At 38.2% G+C, this 14,233-nt stretch overlaps 1 protein-coding gene across 1 annotated transcript in view; it reads left to right on the top strand.

The window, feature by feature from the left end:
- CCDC191 (coiled-coil domain containing 191) overlaps positions 1-14,233 on the top strand; it is an 88,398-nt gene that overhangs the window by 37,653 nt on the left and 36,512 nt on the right. The window contains 2 exon segments of the mRNA XM_039256634.1: positions 9,131-9,395; positions 13,584-14,038. Coding sequence (XP_039112565.1) covers positions 9,131-9,395; positions 13,584-14,038 — 720 coding nt within the window.

Genomic DNA, 14,233 nt, shown 5'->3' with positions numbered 1-14,233 from the left:
CAATACAACATTATAATATAATCTCAACATTAACAAATATTCCCAAACCTGAGAATTCACTGGCTTAGGTTATAAAACAAAACCCTGGTGCACATGCTTAGGTGTAGACCCTTTGATGTGGTGATGTTGGAATCTGAACCGTATTTTTACTTTGCTCAGCATGTTCACGTGCGAAAGCTGGCTTCAGTTCTTCCATTGCTCCTCTCTCCCTTCCTCTCTTAAATTTATGACCAGACCTAGACAAAATTAGGAAGAAGCAAAGTTTGTTTTCAACATCCTCCACCAGCCCTTCTTCAGCCCCTGATTTCTCATTCTTTCCTCAGAAGCACCTCTGTCTTCCCCTCATTAGCCTCCACATTACCTGCTATCCTGCTCTGTCTTGTACCAGAACTCTGGGCCTTGCCCCACATATGCTTTTCTCTCTTCCCTTTGTCCCTCAAGCCCATCATCCTTTTTCACTGTAATCCTCAATTGATGTTATTCCTCTCAGGAAACTGCATATACTTTAGCAGGCGTGGTCTGGAAACAGTGCCCAAAATGTAAGTGTGGGGGATTTGAGGGTACTGTGGCAGGCCAGTGGGAAAACTGGCCCTTTGACATCCCTCAGACCATGGCATTCATTTGTTCACTCATTCTTTCATTCTGTTTGATAGAATTTATTCTTTCAGCCAGCCAGCGTTATTGACATTTACTGGGTACTAGGCTCTCTCCTAAGTACAGGGAGAGGGGATTGAAAAAAGTGTTAAACACTTGCCTTCTAGGAGTTTTCCATTTAAGTGAAGTTAAACATGGTACCCAACTACTAAAAATAATTGCAACAGAAGGCACCATAAGATAAATACTCAAGAGTGACATGGACTTGGCTATTGTGCATTATAATCCCCTGAGGAGCTTTTTAAAAATAGGAATTCATGGGCCCCATCTTCTGAGAGAGACAGAATGTGGCTAAGTAGAAGTGGGCGTTTTTCAGTTTGGGGGAAAAACTGGTAAACCAGCACATAGGCAGCTTGTGGGGAAGCAGGCTGGGGTGAGCCCACGTGCTAGCCTAGAAGAAGGGAGGCTGAGTTGAAAATAGACGGTCAGATAGCCCCATTTTCCCACTCCTCATCTGAGCATTCTTTTGGGCAGTCACTTACAGAGCCCCTCTGTGAATCATGTTCGACGCCCTTCCCTCCATGCTCAGCTGGGTATGAAGGCAAGAGGCCAGAAACTGCATCGCTTCTGAAGCTGGTCAGGCTCCTCATCTGTCTGTCAGAGAGGCAGGGACTTGTACTGCCTGGCTCACTTCAAAACTCTTTAAGACAGAATTGTGTTAGCTCCTGCTTTCTCCCTGGGGGCTCCCTGGTGCATTATTAAATGCACCAGCTCATTCATTCCTGCTCCTGCTCATCGCAGTGCAGCTGCTCGCACCACTGCTGTTTTCATGTGTCAGATTTCAGCACTCAGATCACTAGTGTGTGCTTATTTATTTATCGTTTCTCATATCCTTTTTAAAAATTCAAGACACTTTTTAGATATCTAGTAGTTTTGTTATCTTGAAGCAGAGTTATCTTCCATGAGAATTTGTTCTGTATGTTTAAGGGTGTGTGTGCGGGCGTGTGCGTGTGTGTGAATTAGATCTTTTTTTAAAAGTCCTGTAGGACAAGCAATGTAAAGCATCCTTTTTTTTTTTTTTAGGGTGACACCATTTTTAGGAGGAATCTGAGGGTTAGAAACTTCCAGGTGCTTATCTAGTATCCCTTATCTAATCAGTGTTCTTCTGACTTACAGGTTCTAGAACATGCACTGATCACTAAGTATCAATTCAGGTGTGTTGATTCTAAACAGCATGGTTCAGGGACACCTCGGTGACTCAGTCGATTAAACATCAGCTTCAGCTCAGGTCACGATCTCACAGTTTGTGAGTTTGGGCCCCGTGTCTGGCTGTGTGCTGACAGCTCAGAGCCTAGATTTTGCTTCAGATTCTGTGTCTCCCTCTCTCTGCCCCTCCCCCACTCATGCTCTGTTTCTTTCTCTCTCAAAATAAATTAAAATGTTAAAAAGTTAAAAAAAATAAACAGCATGGTTCATATTTAAACTCTTATTTAAACCTTTATAGTTTATATTTTTAACTTAAATTTTATTAATTTTTTAAAATTAATTTATTTAAATTCAAGTTAATTAATATAGAGTGTAGTATTGGCTTCAGGAGTAGAAGCCAGTGATTCATCACTTATATATAACACCCAGTGCTCATCTCCACAGATGCCCTCCTTAATGCCCAGCACCCATTTAGCCCATCCTTCACCCACTTCCCCTCCAGCAACCCTCAATGTGTTCTCTCTATTTAAGGGTCTTTTATGGTTTGCCTCCCTCTCTGTTTTTATCTTTTCTCTTCTTATGATTTTCTTTTTTTATTTTTATTTTTATTTTTTAAATTTACATCCCGTTAGTTAGCATATAATGCAATAATGATTTCAGGAATAGAACCCAGTGATTCATCCCATACATGTAACACCCAGTGCTCATCGCAACAAGTGTCCCCCTTAATGTCCCCTCGCCCATTTAGCCCATCTTCCCACCCAGCAGCCCTCCAGTAGCCCTCAGTTTGTTCTCTGTATTTAAGAGTCTCTTGTGTTTTGTCCTCATCCCTGTTTTTATTTTTGCTTCCCTTCCCTTATGTTCATCTGTTTTATATCTTAAATTCCACATATGACTGAAGTCATATGATATTTGTCTTTCTCTAATTTCAGTAATTTCTCTAATTACCCTCAGTTCCATCCACGTTTTTGCAAATGGCAAGATTTCATTCTTTTTGATTGCCAAGTAATACTCCCGTGTGTGTGTGTGTGTGTGTGTGTGTGTGTGTGTGTGTACACCACATTTTCTTTATCCATTCATCAGTCAATGGACTTTTAGGCTCTTTCCATAATTTGGCTATTGTCGATAGCACTGCTGTAAACATTGGGGTGCATGTCCCCTTCAAAACAGCACACCTGCATCCTTCAGATAAATACCTAGTGATGCAGTTGCTGGGTTGTAGGGTAGTTCTATTTTTAATTTTTTGGGGAATCTCCATACTGTTCTCCAGAGTGACTGTACCAGTTTGCATTCTGACAGCAGTGCAAAAGGGCTCCTCTTTTTCCTCATCCTTGCCAACATCTGTTGTTGCCTGAGTTGTTAATTTTAGCTATTCTGACAGGTGTGAGGTGGTATCTCATTGTGATTTTGTATTTCCCTGATGATGAATGATATCATATGTCTGTTAGCCATATCTGGATGTCTTCTTTGGAAAAGTGTCTATTCATGTCTTTTGCCTATTTCTTCACTGGATTATTTGTTTTTTGGGTGCTGAATTTGAAAGTTCTTTATAGATTTTAGACACTAATCCTTTATCTGATATTAGAAGATACTGCAAATATCTTCTCCCTTTCTGTTGGCTGCCTTTTAGTTTTGCTGATTGTTTCCTTTGCCATGAAGAAGCTTTTTATTTTGATGAAGTTCCAATAGTTCATTTATGCATTTCTTTCCCTTGCCTCCAGAGATGTGTTAAGTAAGAAGTTGCCCTGGCCAAGGTCAAAGAGGTTTTTGCCTGGTTTCTCCTCTAGGATTTTGATGGCTTCCTGTCTTACGTTTAGATCTTTCATCCACTTTGAGTTTATTTTTATATATGGTGTAAGAAAGTGTTTCAAGTTCATTCTTCTACATGTTACTGTCCAGTTTTCTCAACACTTTGAGTTTGCTGAAGAGACTGTATTGGTTAGCCCATTCATTCTTTAGTAGGATGGTCTTTTGTCTCCAAGTATTTGTTATATTTCCACATTTTTTTCTTGTGGTTGATTTCAAGTTTCATAGTGTTGTGTCTGAAAATATACACAGTATGATCTTGATCTTTTTGTACTTATTGAGGACTGATTTGTGTCCCAGTATGTGATCTAGTCTGGAGAACATTCCATGTGCCCTGGAGAAGAATGTGTTTTCTGTTGTTTTAGGATGAAATGTTCTGAATATATCTGTTAAGTCCATCCGGTCCAGTGTGTCATTCAAAGCCATTGCTTCTTTGTTGATTTTCTGCTTAGATGATCCCCGTCCATTGCTGTAAGTGGGGTGTTGAAGTCTCCTATTATTATGGTATTACTATCAATGAGTTTCTTTATGTTTGTGATTAATTGATATATACATATATTTGGGTGTTTCACATTAGGGGCAGAAATGTTTATACTTAGCTCTTTGTGGTGGCTAGGCCCCTTTATTATGATATAATGCCCTGTTTCATCTCTAGTTACAGTATTTATTTTAAAATCTAGATTGTATAATATAAGTATAGCTACTCCAGCTTTCTTTTGGTGACCATTAGCATGATAGATGGTTCTCTATCCCCTTACTTTCAATTTGAAGGTGTCTTTAGGTCTAAAATGGGTTTCTTATAAATAGCATATAGATGGATCTTATTTTCTTACCATTCTGACAACCTGTGTCTTTTGATTGGAGCGTTTAGTCCATTAACATTTGGAGTTTAAGTACTGAAGGATATGAATTTATTGCCATTGTGTTGCTCTTGGAGTTGGAGTTTCTGGTGGTATTATTTGGTCCTTTCCTGTCCTTGTTGCCTTTGGTCTTTTTTTGTTTTGTGTCATGTTTTTCTCCCCTCAGAGAGTCCCCCTTAAAATTTCTTGCAGGGCTGATTCAGTGGTCATGAACTCCTTTAGTTTTTGTTGTCTGGGAAACTCTTTATCTTTCCTTCTATTTTGAATGACAACCTTGCCAGATAAAGAATTCTTGGCTGCATTTTTTTTTCTGATTCAGCACTTTGAATATATCCTGCCACTCCTTTCTGGCCTGCCAAATTTCTGTGGATAGGTCTGCTGAGAACCTGTCTGTCTTCCTTTATGGGTTAAGGACTTTTTCTCCTTACTGCTTTCATAATTCTTTTTTTCTCTGTATATTTTGTGAATTTGACTATGATATGCCTTGTTGATGGTTGACTTTTGTTGAATCTAATAGGAGTTCTTTGTGTTTCTTGGATTTTGATGTCTGTGTCTTTCCACAGATTAAGAAAGTTTTCCACTATAATTTGCTCACATAAAAACCTTCTACCCCTTTTTCTCTCTCTTCATCCCCCAGGACTCCTATGATTCAGATGTTATTCCTTTCTATTTTTTAAATTTGTATTATTATGTTTATTTATTTTGAGAGAAAGAGAGAGAGACAGAGTGCGAGCAGGAGAGGGACAGAGAGAGAGGGAGACACAGAATTTGAAGCAGGCTCTAGGCTCTGAGCTGTCAGCACAGAGCTTGACGCAGGGATTGAATTCACGAGTATGAGATCATGACCTGAGCCAAAGTCGGACGCTCAACCAACTGAGCCACCCAGATGACCCGATGTTATTCCTTTTTAATAAGTCACTGAGTTCTCCAGTTCTTATAATGTGCTCTTTTGCTTTAGTTTCCCTCTTTTTTTTCTGCGTCATTATTATATTCATTATTCTATTATTTTGTTTTCTATATCACCCCCCATTCTCTTGAAAAGGAAGACTGAAATGGATTTAATATCAGTTATAGCACCATGAAGCCTCCTTAAAATCTCCAAAATACAGGGTTCAGGGAACTTCCAGGCAAGTGAACACATACCCACGCTGACACCCCAAATACATGGGGACAGAAGCTCTTGTGCTTAGGACCCTCCCAGACTTCACCCTATATATCTCTTCATCTGGTTGTTCATTGGAATTCTTCATCTGGTAAACATAAATGTTCCCCCAAGTTCTGTGAGCTACTCTAGCAAATTAATCAAACCTAAGGAGGGGTAGTTGGAATCTACAGTCTATAGCCAATTGATCAGAAACACAGGTGATAGGTAACCTGGTCTTGTGACTGGCATCTGAAGGTAGTAGGAATGGGGGAGAGTCTTATGGGATCCCCTTAACCTGTGGGATCTGACACTGTCTTCAGGTGGATGGTGTCAGAATTGAGTTTTCTTGGATACCCTGCTGGGTGTCCAAGAATTGCTTGTTGCTGTGGAGAAAAATGTCCACACATTTCGTGACTAGAGTGCCAGAAGTAAGGTATTCTCTGAAAAGGTAAAGACACACAGGTGACAAACAATGGGGAAGAACTGGGTTCTTCCCTACATTGGAAGGAAAATGGAGATTTTTCCATTATATTTGGTCTTTAGGGACAGCCTTTCTGTGCATGCAGTAAGTGTGATGATCAATCTATATACACATGCCAGAAATTCCCATTTGGAAGCATATTGGGACAGGATGTTTTCCAAAGGGAACTCTGTCCTTCATTTTATGATTACTTGGGAATTGTGTCTGAAACCATATCTTTTGGTTAGCATATCTTTTGGTTAGCACAGTATTGCACTGGATTGAGGTTTTAATGTTTTGTTTTGTTTTCTGAGAGAGAGAGAGACAGCATGAACGGAGGAGGGTCAGAGAGAGAGGGAGATACAGAATCTGAAACAGACTCCAGGCTCTGAGCTAGCTGTCAGCACAGAGCCCAAGGTGGGGCTCCAACCCACAAACCATGAGATCATGACCTGAGCCAAAGTCGGATGCTTAACCTACTGAGTCCCCCAGGTGCCCCGGATTGAGGTTTTAAGACATATAATTGATTTTTCACTTTCAGAAATATTTATGTTTTTAGTGTTAATTTTTTAAAAAGTACAGAAATGAGCTAATTTGGAATATTGTCACTCTGCTGAAGTGAACAGCAGAGGGACAGGCATAAACCAGCCTTGTGTCTGGATCCCTACCTTCTGCATGTCTCCTCTTCCATCACAGCCCTCAAACATAGATATTTTAACACACTTTGAAATCCCCTACATGGTCATTGTAGAGTGGCCTCTGAGCACTATGGTGAACATGTAATTTTTACCCATTTTCTTACTGTTTAGTCTTTTTGTTATACTTGTAGAAACATTTTTCTCTTTGCCTTTTTATAGTGTCCAAATAACCTCTTCCACGACAGTCAGAATCCTGGAGCGCTTTTGGCTGTTTATGCTATAAAAACATGAAATTAACACATCAGGTAGATTTCACACTCCCCCCTTCCTGAGCAGATTGATGTAAATTGAATTTCACATTAATCAGACGGAGCAATATCCATCTTCTATCCAGTGGAAATTTATGATTTTCACTTACTTAAGAAAAGTGCTATAGGCTTTCTGTTTCTTTCACTATTTAAACATTGGTATTTTTGGAGTTTTTTTCTTACCTGCGTTGCTACCTTATTTATTATCCTATTTCCTCTGAAATTTTTATTTCAAGGTTATTCAGTCCCATATTAGATAATTTATTTCCATCAAATTAAATTCCATGTATAAATGTTTATATTATCACCTATATTGTACTTTTATTACAAAAACATCAGTCTGTTAATCAAATATTGAGTACCTACCATTAATACAGGAGAAGGAAACAATTAAGTACAATAAAACCCACTGTTGGCAGAGTTGTTGTTAGTGTTTATCCTGAATTTCATTATTTCAGTGGACTCTACTCTCACTAATTGGTTGTTTCATCCAATTCCTCTGACATAGGTTAAATTCTATGACTCTCGAACAGTCTTTTTCAAGCTAAGGGTTTTAACCCATTAATGGGACCTGAAATCAGACTCAAGATGAGCTGTTTTTCATAGAAATGGAATGGATCCAAAATGTCAGAATGCGCATCTGGTAGTAAGGGTAGATCTTGTTTAGTGAAACTTTGTTTCAATTACATATATTTTTGTTTCAAACATACACATACACCTATAAACTTGTATATTGTGTCACAGTGTAACATTTTTCTTACTGTAGGTGCCAGTCAAAAAAGATTTAAAAGTCACTTAAACTTTTAAGAACTCTAGAAATGTTCTCCTGATTCATTGACTTAAGAGCTTTGATTTTTTTAATGTAACCTCAAAGAGTCTGTGAGGAGAGGTAAGCGTTATGGATGTTCAACAGAAATGGGTATGCAAATAGTATTATAGAGAACATATTCAAGTCACTTTTACAAGATAAAATCAAGTAGGTATCTAAACGATAGATTTTAAACCTCAAAACTGACCCCTGATGCAATATAATAAGTTCCAAACTCCATAGCTTTCTTATTCAGGGACAATCATCCACTCAGAGATAGTGCTCAGAGACCTCCATGCTTGAATTCCAGGGCTGCCACAGAAATGTCTCTAATGGAGACCCCCTTTGGGAAGGGAATGTAGCAGGCATTTCTCAACTCCACTCAGTGGTGTCTCCTAATGTCATGAAGTACCTGGGAATTAGAAGAAGGTCTTCCTTAGGAAGAGAATGAACCAGACTCCTTACTAGATTCTGAATGAGTTCCATGAGGGCAGGTATGTTGTCTCTGACACACCTTTCACACTTTTCTAGTGTTTTCATTCATTCAGTTTAAGGATCTGATAAATGAATCCTTCTCTTTAGAAATCCTGTGTCTGATTCAGTTCTTTCACAAGATCCACCCGCTTGGTTACACATTGACTTTTGTAAGTCTTCTATTTAATTTGTTATTGACAGTTCGCTTGTTAAATCTTGTTCCATTCCCTTTCAAATCTGTCTTCATTTGCAAGCATAGCTGAAATCTTCGTCATGCATTCATCTTTTCAAAAGTAGTGATTTAGGGGTCCCTGGGTGGCTCAGTCAGTTAAGCATCCAACTCTTGATTTTGGTTGAGGTCGCGATCTAACAGTTTCTGAGTTTAAGCACCAATTCGGGCCCATGCTCACAGCACAGAGCCTACTTGGGAGCTTCTCTCTCTCTCTCTCTCTCTCTCTCTCTCTCTCTCTGCCCCCTGCCACTCGCTTGCACACGTGGTAGCTCTGTCTCTCTCAAAATAAACTAAAAAAAAAAAATAAATGTAGTCCTTTATATGCCTATTCTTTTTGCTCCTTTTTACTATTTCAGGGTAATTTAAAAAATGTATTATGTCTTTGTGGCATTATAGAATTCCTTCTGAGGTAATGTCTTAGATGCTAATACCCTCTACTAGCAGACTTTGTGTACCAGGGAATTTGATAAGCGATTCCATTTAGTTTAAATAAAAGGATAAGCCAGAGCTAAGATGGAACATTTCTGGGACTCCTTTAGACTTGTCTCATTTATATTATCAACTAACAAGCTATAAATGGCTTCTTCTTTTTAACGGAAGAACTTTGTTGCTTAGAAAACAACAACTGGCGACTGAGTATAACCGGAAACAAGTTCTCCGACACCGCTTTACAGAGTGGCAGCATTGGCATCATGCAGAGATCCTAAAGAGAGAGCTGGCTCGAACAAAGGAAGAAACCAGAAAGAGAATGAATGAGCTGCTGAAGGCAGCATCACTAGGGAAACTCAGCGCAAATGGGTCACCTGGCATCAGTCTACTTGAGGAGGCAGCAGCCATGGTGGATGCACCTGTAAGAAATGGAGAGGTACAATGTTTTTCCTTTGCTTGGTCTTCTATTTATTAAACACTGGTATCTGAGCTCTGCACTTGTATAGCCTGGGATATATTAGCCACTATCAGATTGCTTTGCCTGGATGATCTAAAATAAAAGATAAAAGCTGTCTACAGTGCACAAAGGTTACCTTTCAGTCAGTGTTTATTTTCTCAAACTGAATCTTCTTTTTATATGTAACATATACATTTTGGTATAGTTGTGACTCAGTAGGGACATAATATAGAGAGGGAATTTAAAACAACTGAGGGGCACCTGGGTGACTCAGTTGGTTAAGCGTCCGACTTCAGCTTAGGTCATGATCTCACGGTTCGTGGGTTCAAGCCCCACATCCGGCTCTGTGCTGACTGCCAGCTCAGAGCTTGGAGGCTGTTTCGGATTCTGTGTCTCCCTCTCTCTCTCTGAACCTCCCCTGCTCATGCTGTCTCTAGCCCTCTCTCAAAAATAAATAAAACATTAAAAAAAATTTAAAACAACTGAGAGAATCTTTCACAAAGATAAAGCATTGTTTATAACTTTTGAATTCCTCTTACTTGATTATCAGACATTTCCTTTGCAAATGAGCTTGTGACATACATATACACATATCTATGTATTTACACGTATCTATATATGGGGTTTTAAAGTTTTTATTTTTCTAATAAGAAAATCATGTTAATTATGGTAATTTGATAGGAGAAAATGAGAGAGGAAAAAGAAAAGTAGCCTATAATTCCATCATTTGGAGGTAACCACCAATAATAACATGTTGGAATATGGCCATATAGTCTTTTCTCTATTCAGGAATATGCAAATTTTTCTCTTTAATATTTTATTTAACTTTTAAATTTTCTTCAACTTATTGAAGATATCTACTTTTTCATAACATATAATACAGAGGAAGTAAGGCCATTTTCTTTCTTCTTAATAACTATGTAACTATTCTGTTTTTCTAAAAAACTACTTCATAATTTTATAATATAACATGAGAATTTTCTATGCCACCAAATCCACTTCTACAACAGTAGTTCTCAATTGAGGGTAAACCACAGATGAGACCTGTTAAATCAGAATTTCTGGTTGTGGGGCACCTGTATCTTTTTCAAGTTTCACAGGCGGCCCTGTGAATACCCCTTGCTTAAGGACTACCATTCTATAATGGCTGTAGATAGATGCTCTGTTGTGAACCCTAAGCTAGAATCTGTGTACTTTTTTCTCTATTGCTGGACATTGAAGTTGTTTCCACTTTGCCCCTATTGTAAACAGTGCTTCAGTGAACATCACTGTAACGAAATCTTTGCAGGCATACACTTTTACTTAAATGCTTTACTTAGGATAAATACCTAAAAATAGAATGCCTATTTTAAAGACGATTACCAAATTGCCCTTCCACAAAGTTTGTGCCAAAGAAATGCCTATTTTCCTGTCTAGTAACATGTTTTTCATTTTTGCTAAGTTGATAGGTAAAATATTTTCATCTTATTATTGCTTCAACATTTGCATTTTTTATTAGTGAAGTTAAACATTTTTGGTAATGACCATTTACATATTTATGTATGTGAAAATGGAGATAGATAGTAACTTGTTTCTTCATGCCGACCATTTACATATTTATGTATGTGAAAATGGAGTTAGATAGTAACTTGTTTCTTCATGCCATTATACATTTTTCTGTTTGATTATATATATTTTTCTTATTTGTAGGGCTCTTTATATTAGACTACTGACGCTTTTATTATGACATTTTGCATAAATTTTTTTCAGTTTTTTCATTGGTCCTTTTGAGTAAGTTTTGGTGTTTGGTACTATACAGAGTTAAGTTTTTATAGAGTGAATCCTATCAGTTTTTTCTTTCATAATTGCACTTGTCATATTTGATTTGCACTTTTCCTCACCTACCACCTCACCTCCACCCCAGGCCCCTCTGGTCTTCCACATAACACTGTTGAGCCCTTAACTCAGACATGTAAAATAAACAATACCAAAGGGGCCCCAGTCTTGTTTTTTACCCTGATTTCTACCAGTAAGTAGGCTGGCTTTAATTTAAGCCTAGTCTCTCAGCAAAGAGTTATCATGAGGATGCTGCTTGGGACTTGTGTAACATTTTGGTCCCTTCCCCTAGGCAATTTATCTACCTTTATGTCAGTTAGATAATTTTACTTCCATTGAGACCCAAGAGAGTCTTCTATCTTAAGAAATAGCTGTGTGGAACCTTTTGCTTTACAAAGTTACACTGTTGTTATCTTTAAATTTAGAAAAGACAACAAAGTGTTTTTTATTTGCATAAAACAGAAAAAATACTGTGTGTAATTTTCTTACTATATGTAAGAAATAGAAGGAAAAGCCTTTAAATCTCTGAAATCAAGAATTCTGAAAAAGATTTTATCAAGGAAATATATTATAAAAAATAAAGCAAGTGAAAATAAAAGGATATAATAGACTCTGTAGGTCACTAGATAAGCCCTAATTTTTTTCAGAGTGTAGAATATAACATGAACAAATAAAATATAAAATCTTTAGTTAGGTGCTCACTAATTATACAATCATAGGGACTCATGTACCACAAATCCATACATTATACCTTGAAATTGTTCAAAATTATCAGTTAGCTTATAGACAATTTTTGCTAATTACACCAGCCTATTCAGTCCTGTTTCAGCAAGTATAATCTGTACCACTAAGCTTTCTTTCATTCTCTTATTTTTACCGTGAAAAGTTGCTGTGATCCAAAAGAAATCTTTTTGCTGCACCCAAGGCTTTTACAATCTTGCTGGGTTAATAATGCACTGTTATCACAAAGTTTAAAAGGGCCTAAACCATATACCCTGCTTGATGCTAAATTACTTAAGCAGGTGTTCTCATAAATACATATCCATTGATGTTTCTGAAATAGAAGGTTATTTTTTAGTCTTTAACATGTCAGAGTTTCCATATATCACATTTTTCACTTTAGCTGAGTCTATAGGAAATATCTTCATCATCATGAAGAATATCTAGTATGGTACCCTCTTAGAGCTAAAAGCTTTTAAGATATAAGATAGTTCATAGTGTTTTTCTCCCTGTACCATTGCTGATGGCAGAATCAAATACTGATCAGACCTTAGGCTTTTACAGATGAGACATTCTAGAAGAGACATTTTAACTATGTGTTATTTTGGTCAGGATTAGTTTTTCTGATTAAGAATTCTCTTTCCTCCCCCTCTATATAGAACTTATTATATGAACTAATGAGTATGATATCTCAGTCTTTTGAATGAGATCTGTTATATGGTAAAGCTTTGACATATGCTAAAATATTATATTATTGATATTATTATATAATGCAGATATTTGCCCACTGATCATAGGCTTGCAAATATTTGCCACAGATAGTCTGGAATAGCTGGAGACTATAAACTTTAATCCAGGCTTTTATCCTGAAAATCAATGAATGAGTGAATAAACAACATACATACATACCCTGTGATTAATTTATTAGTGGCAAGAGGGGCATTGAGAACAGAGAGCTATTATTGATTTGTAAAGGTAGTTGTTAGTTTTCAAACATTCTTTTTTATTTAATTTTTTTTTCTTAATGTTTACTTCTTTACTTTTGAGAGAGAGAGAAAGCACAAGTGGGGGAGAAGCAGAGAGAGGGAGACACAGAATCTGAAGCAGGCTCCAGGCTCTGAGTTGTCAGCACAGAGCCCAGTGCAGGGCTCGAACCCACAAAGTGTGAGATCATGACCTGAGCCAGAGTCGAACGCTCAACCAAAGGAACTACCCAGGTGCCCCAGTTTTCAAATGTTCTTGAGGGAGAATATATCGTTTGCCAAAAAACTTGGAGTTAATTCATGCAGATTAAAATTCCTGTCATATATATCTAGAATAATCCTGCCTAATTGACAAATCAACTATCCAAATTAGAAATTTCTAAGAGCACAGTTTTCTTATTGTAAATGTCCTGGCCCATGGCAATGGTTTGTACAGCTGTAGCCACTCACCCACCTAGTTTCCGTGCTGAGCAGCAGTGCACATTCTGAGAATAGCTCACAGAGCCAAGGCTGCTAGCTTCTGAGATAGCCAGGCCAAGAGCACAGGGCAGTTGTGCCACTGAACCAAACAAGGCTGACTAGATGATGTTGGATCTCTTCAACATAGTCCTTTAACTAGCTGAACTGTAACATGCTCCTTCTCTCTCAGGTGACTGGTGGGCCGCCTTTGTGGGAAAAGTCTCTCTCAGAGAGCAGTGATTGCCTACCCAGCCCTTACCTAGAAAGACCAACAAAGGGCAGCTTGCAGTTTCCCTTCCAGCAAGTCACTTTGAATGCATCTGACAATAAGCAGCATGAGACCCAGGATGTTGAGCCTTTCCAACAGCCTGGTAGCAACAAGATCAAAACCACCAGCCAGAAAGCAAAATCCATATGCATGGGTCATTTCCACACCTGCCATGTTTTCCAGCAACAGTTAATTGAAAAGCAAAAGAAGAAACTTCAGGAACAGCAGAAAACAATTCTGGAGCTGAAGGAAAGCCAGCGGTTAGCAGAGGCGCGGTGGGCAGCCGAGAGGGCTACAGCAGTCACAGATGCACAGAGCTGCCAGCTGTCAAACCCCAGAGAAAAAGAACCTAAGAGAACCTGCCAGGTCCTTCCAAAGTATGTCCATTATATCAGAACACTCTTTGGACTCATGATTTGAGAGGCCCCTGAACTTCTTTGCCCAGCTTCCAGACTCCTTGATCTCTCCCTTTCTTTTATAATGTACTCTCAAAACAAAGAAGCCGCAGTACATTGTGATCAGTACTTGACAGGTAGATATTTGAGGCTACTGGCTACCTGTGAGTTATACAG

This window comes from Hyaena hyaena, unplaced genomic scaffold (genome assembly GCF_003009895.1).
Source record: "Hyaena hyaena isolate Hyena2069 unplaced genomic scaffold, ASM300989v1 scaffold_582, whole genome shotgun sequence".
NCBI lineage: Eukaryota > Metazoa > Chordata > Mammalia > Carnivora > Hyaenidae > Hyaena > Hyaena hyaena.
Note: the sequence above shows the minus strand (reverse complement) of the source record. Positions and strands in the feature narration are given on the sequence as shown.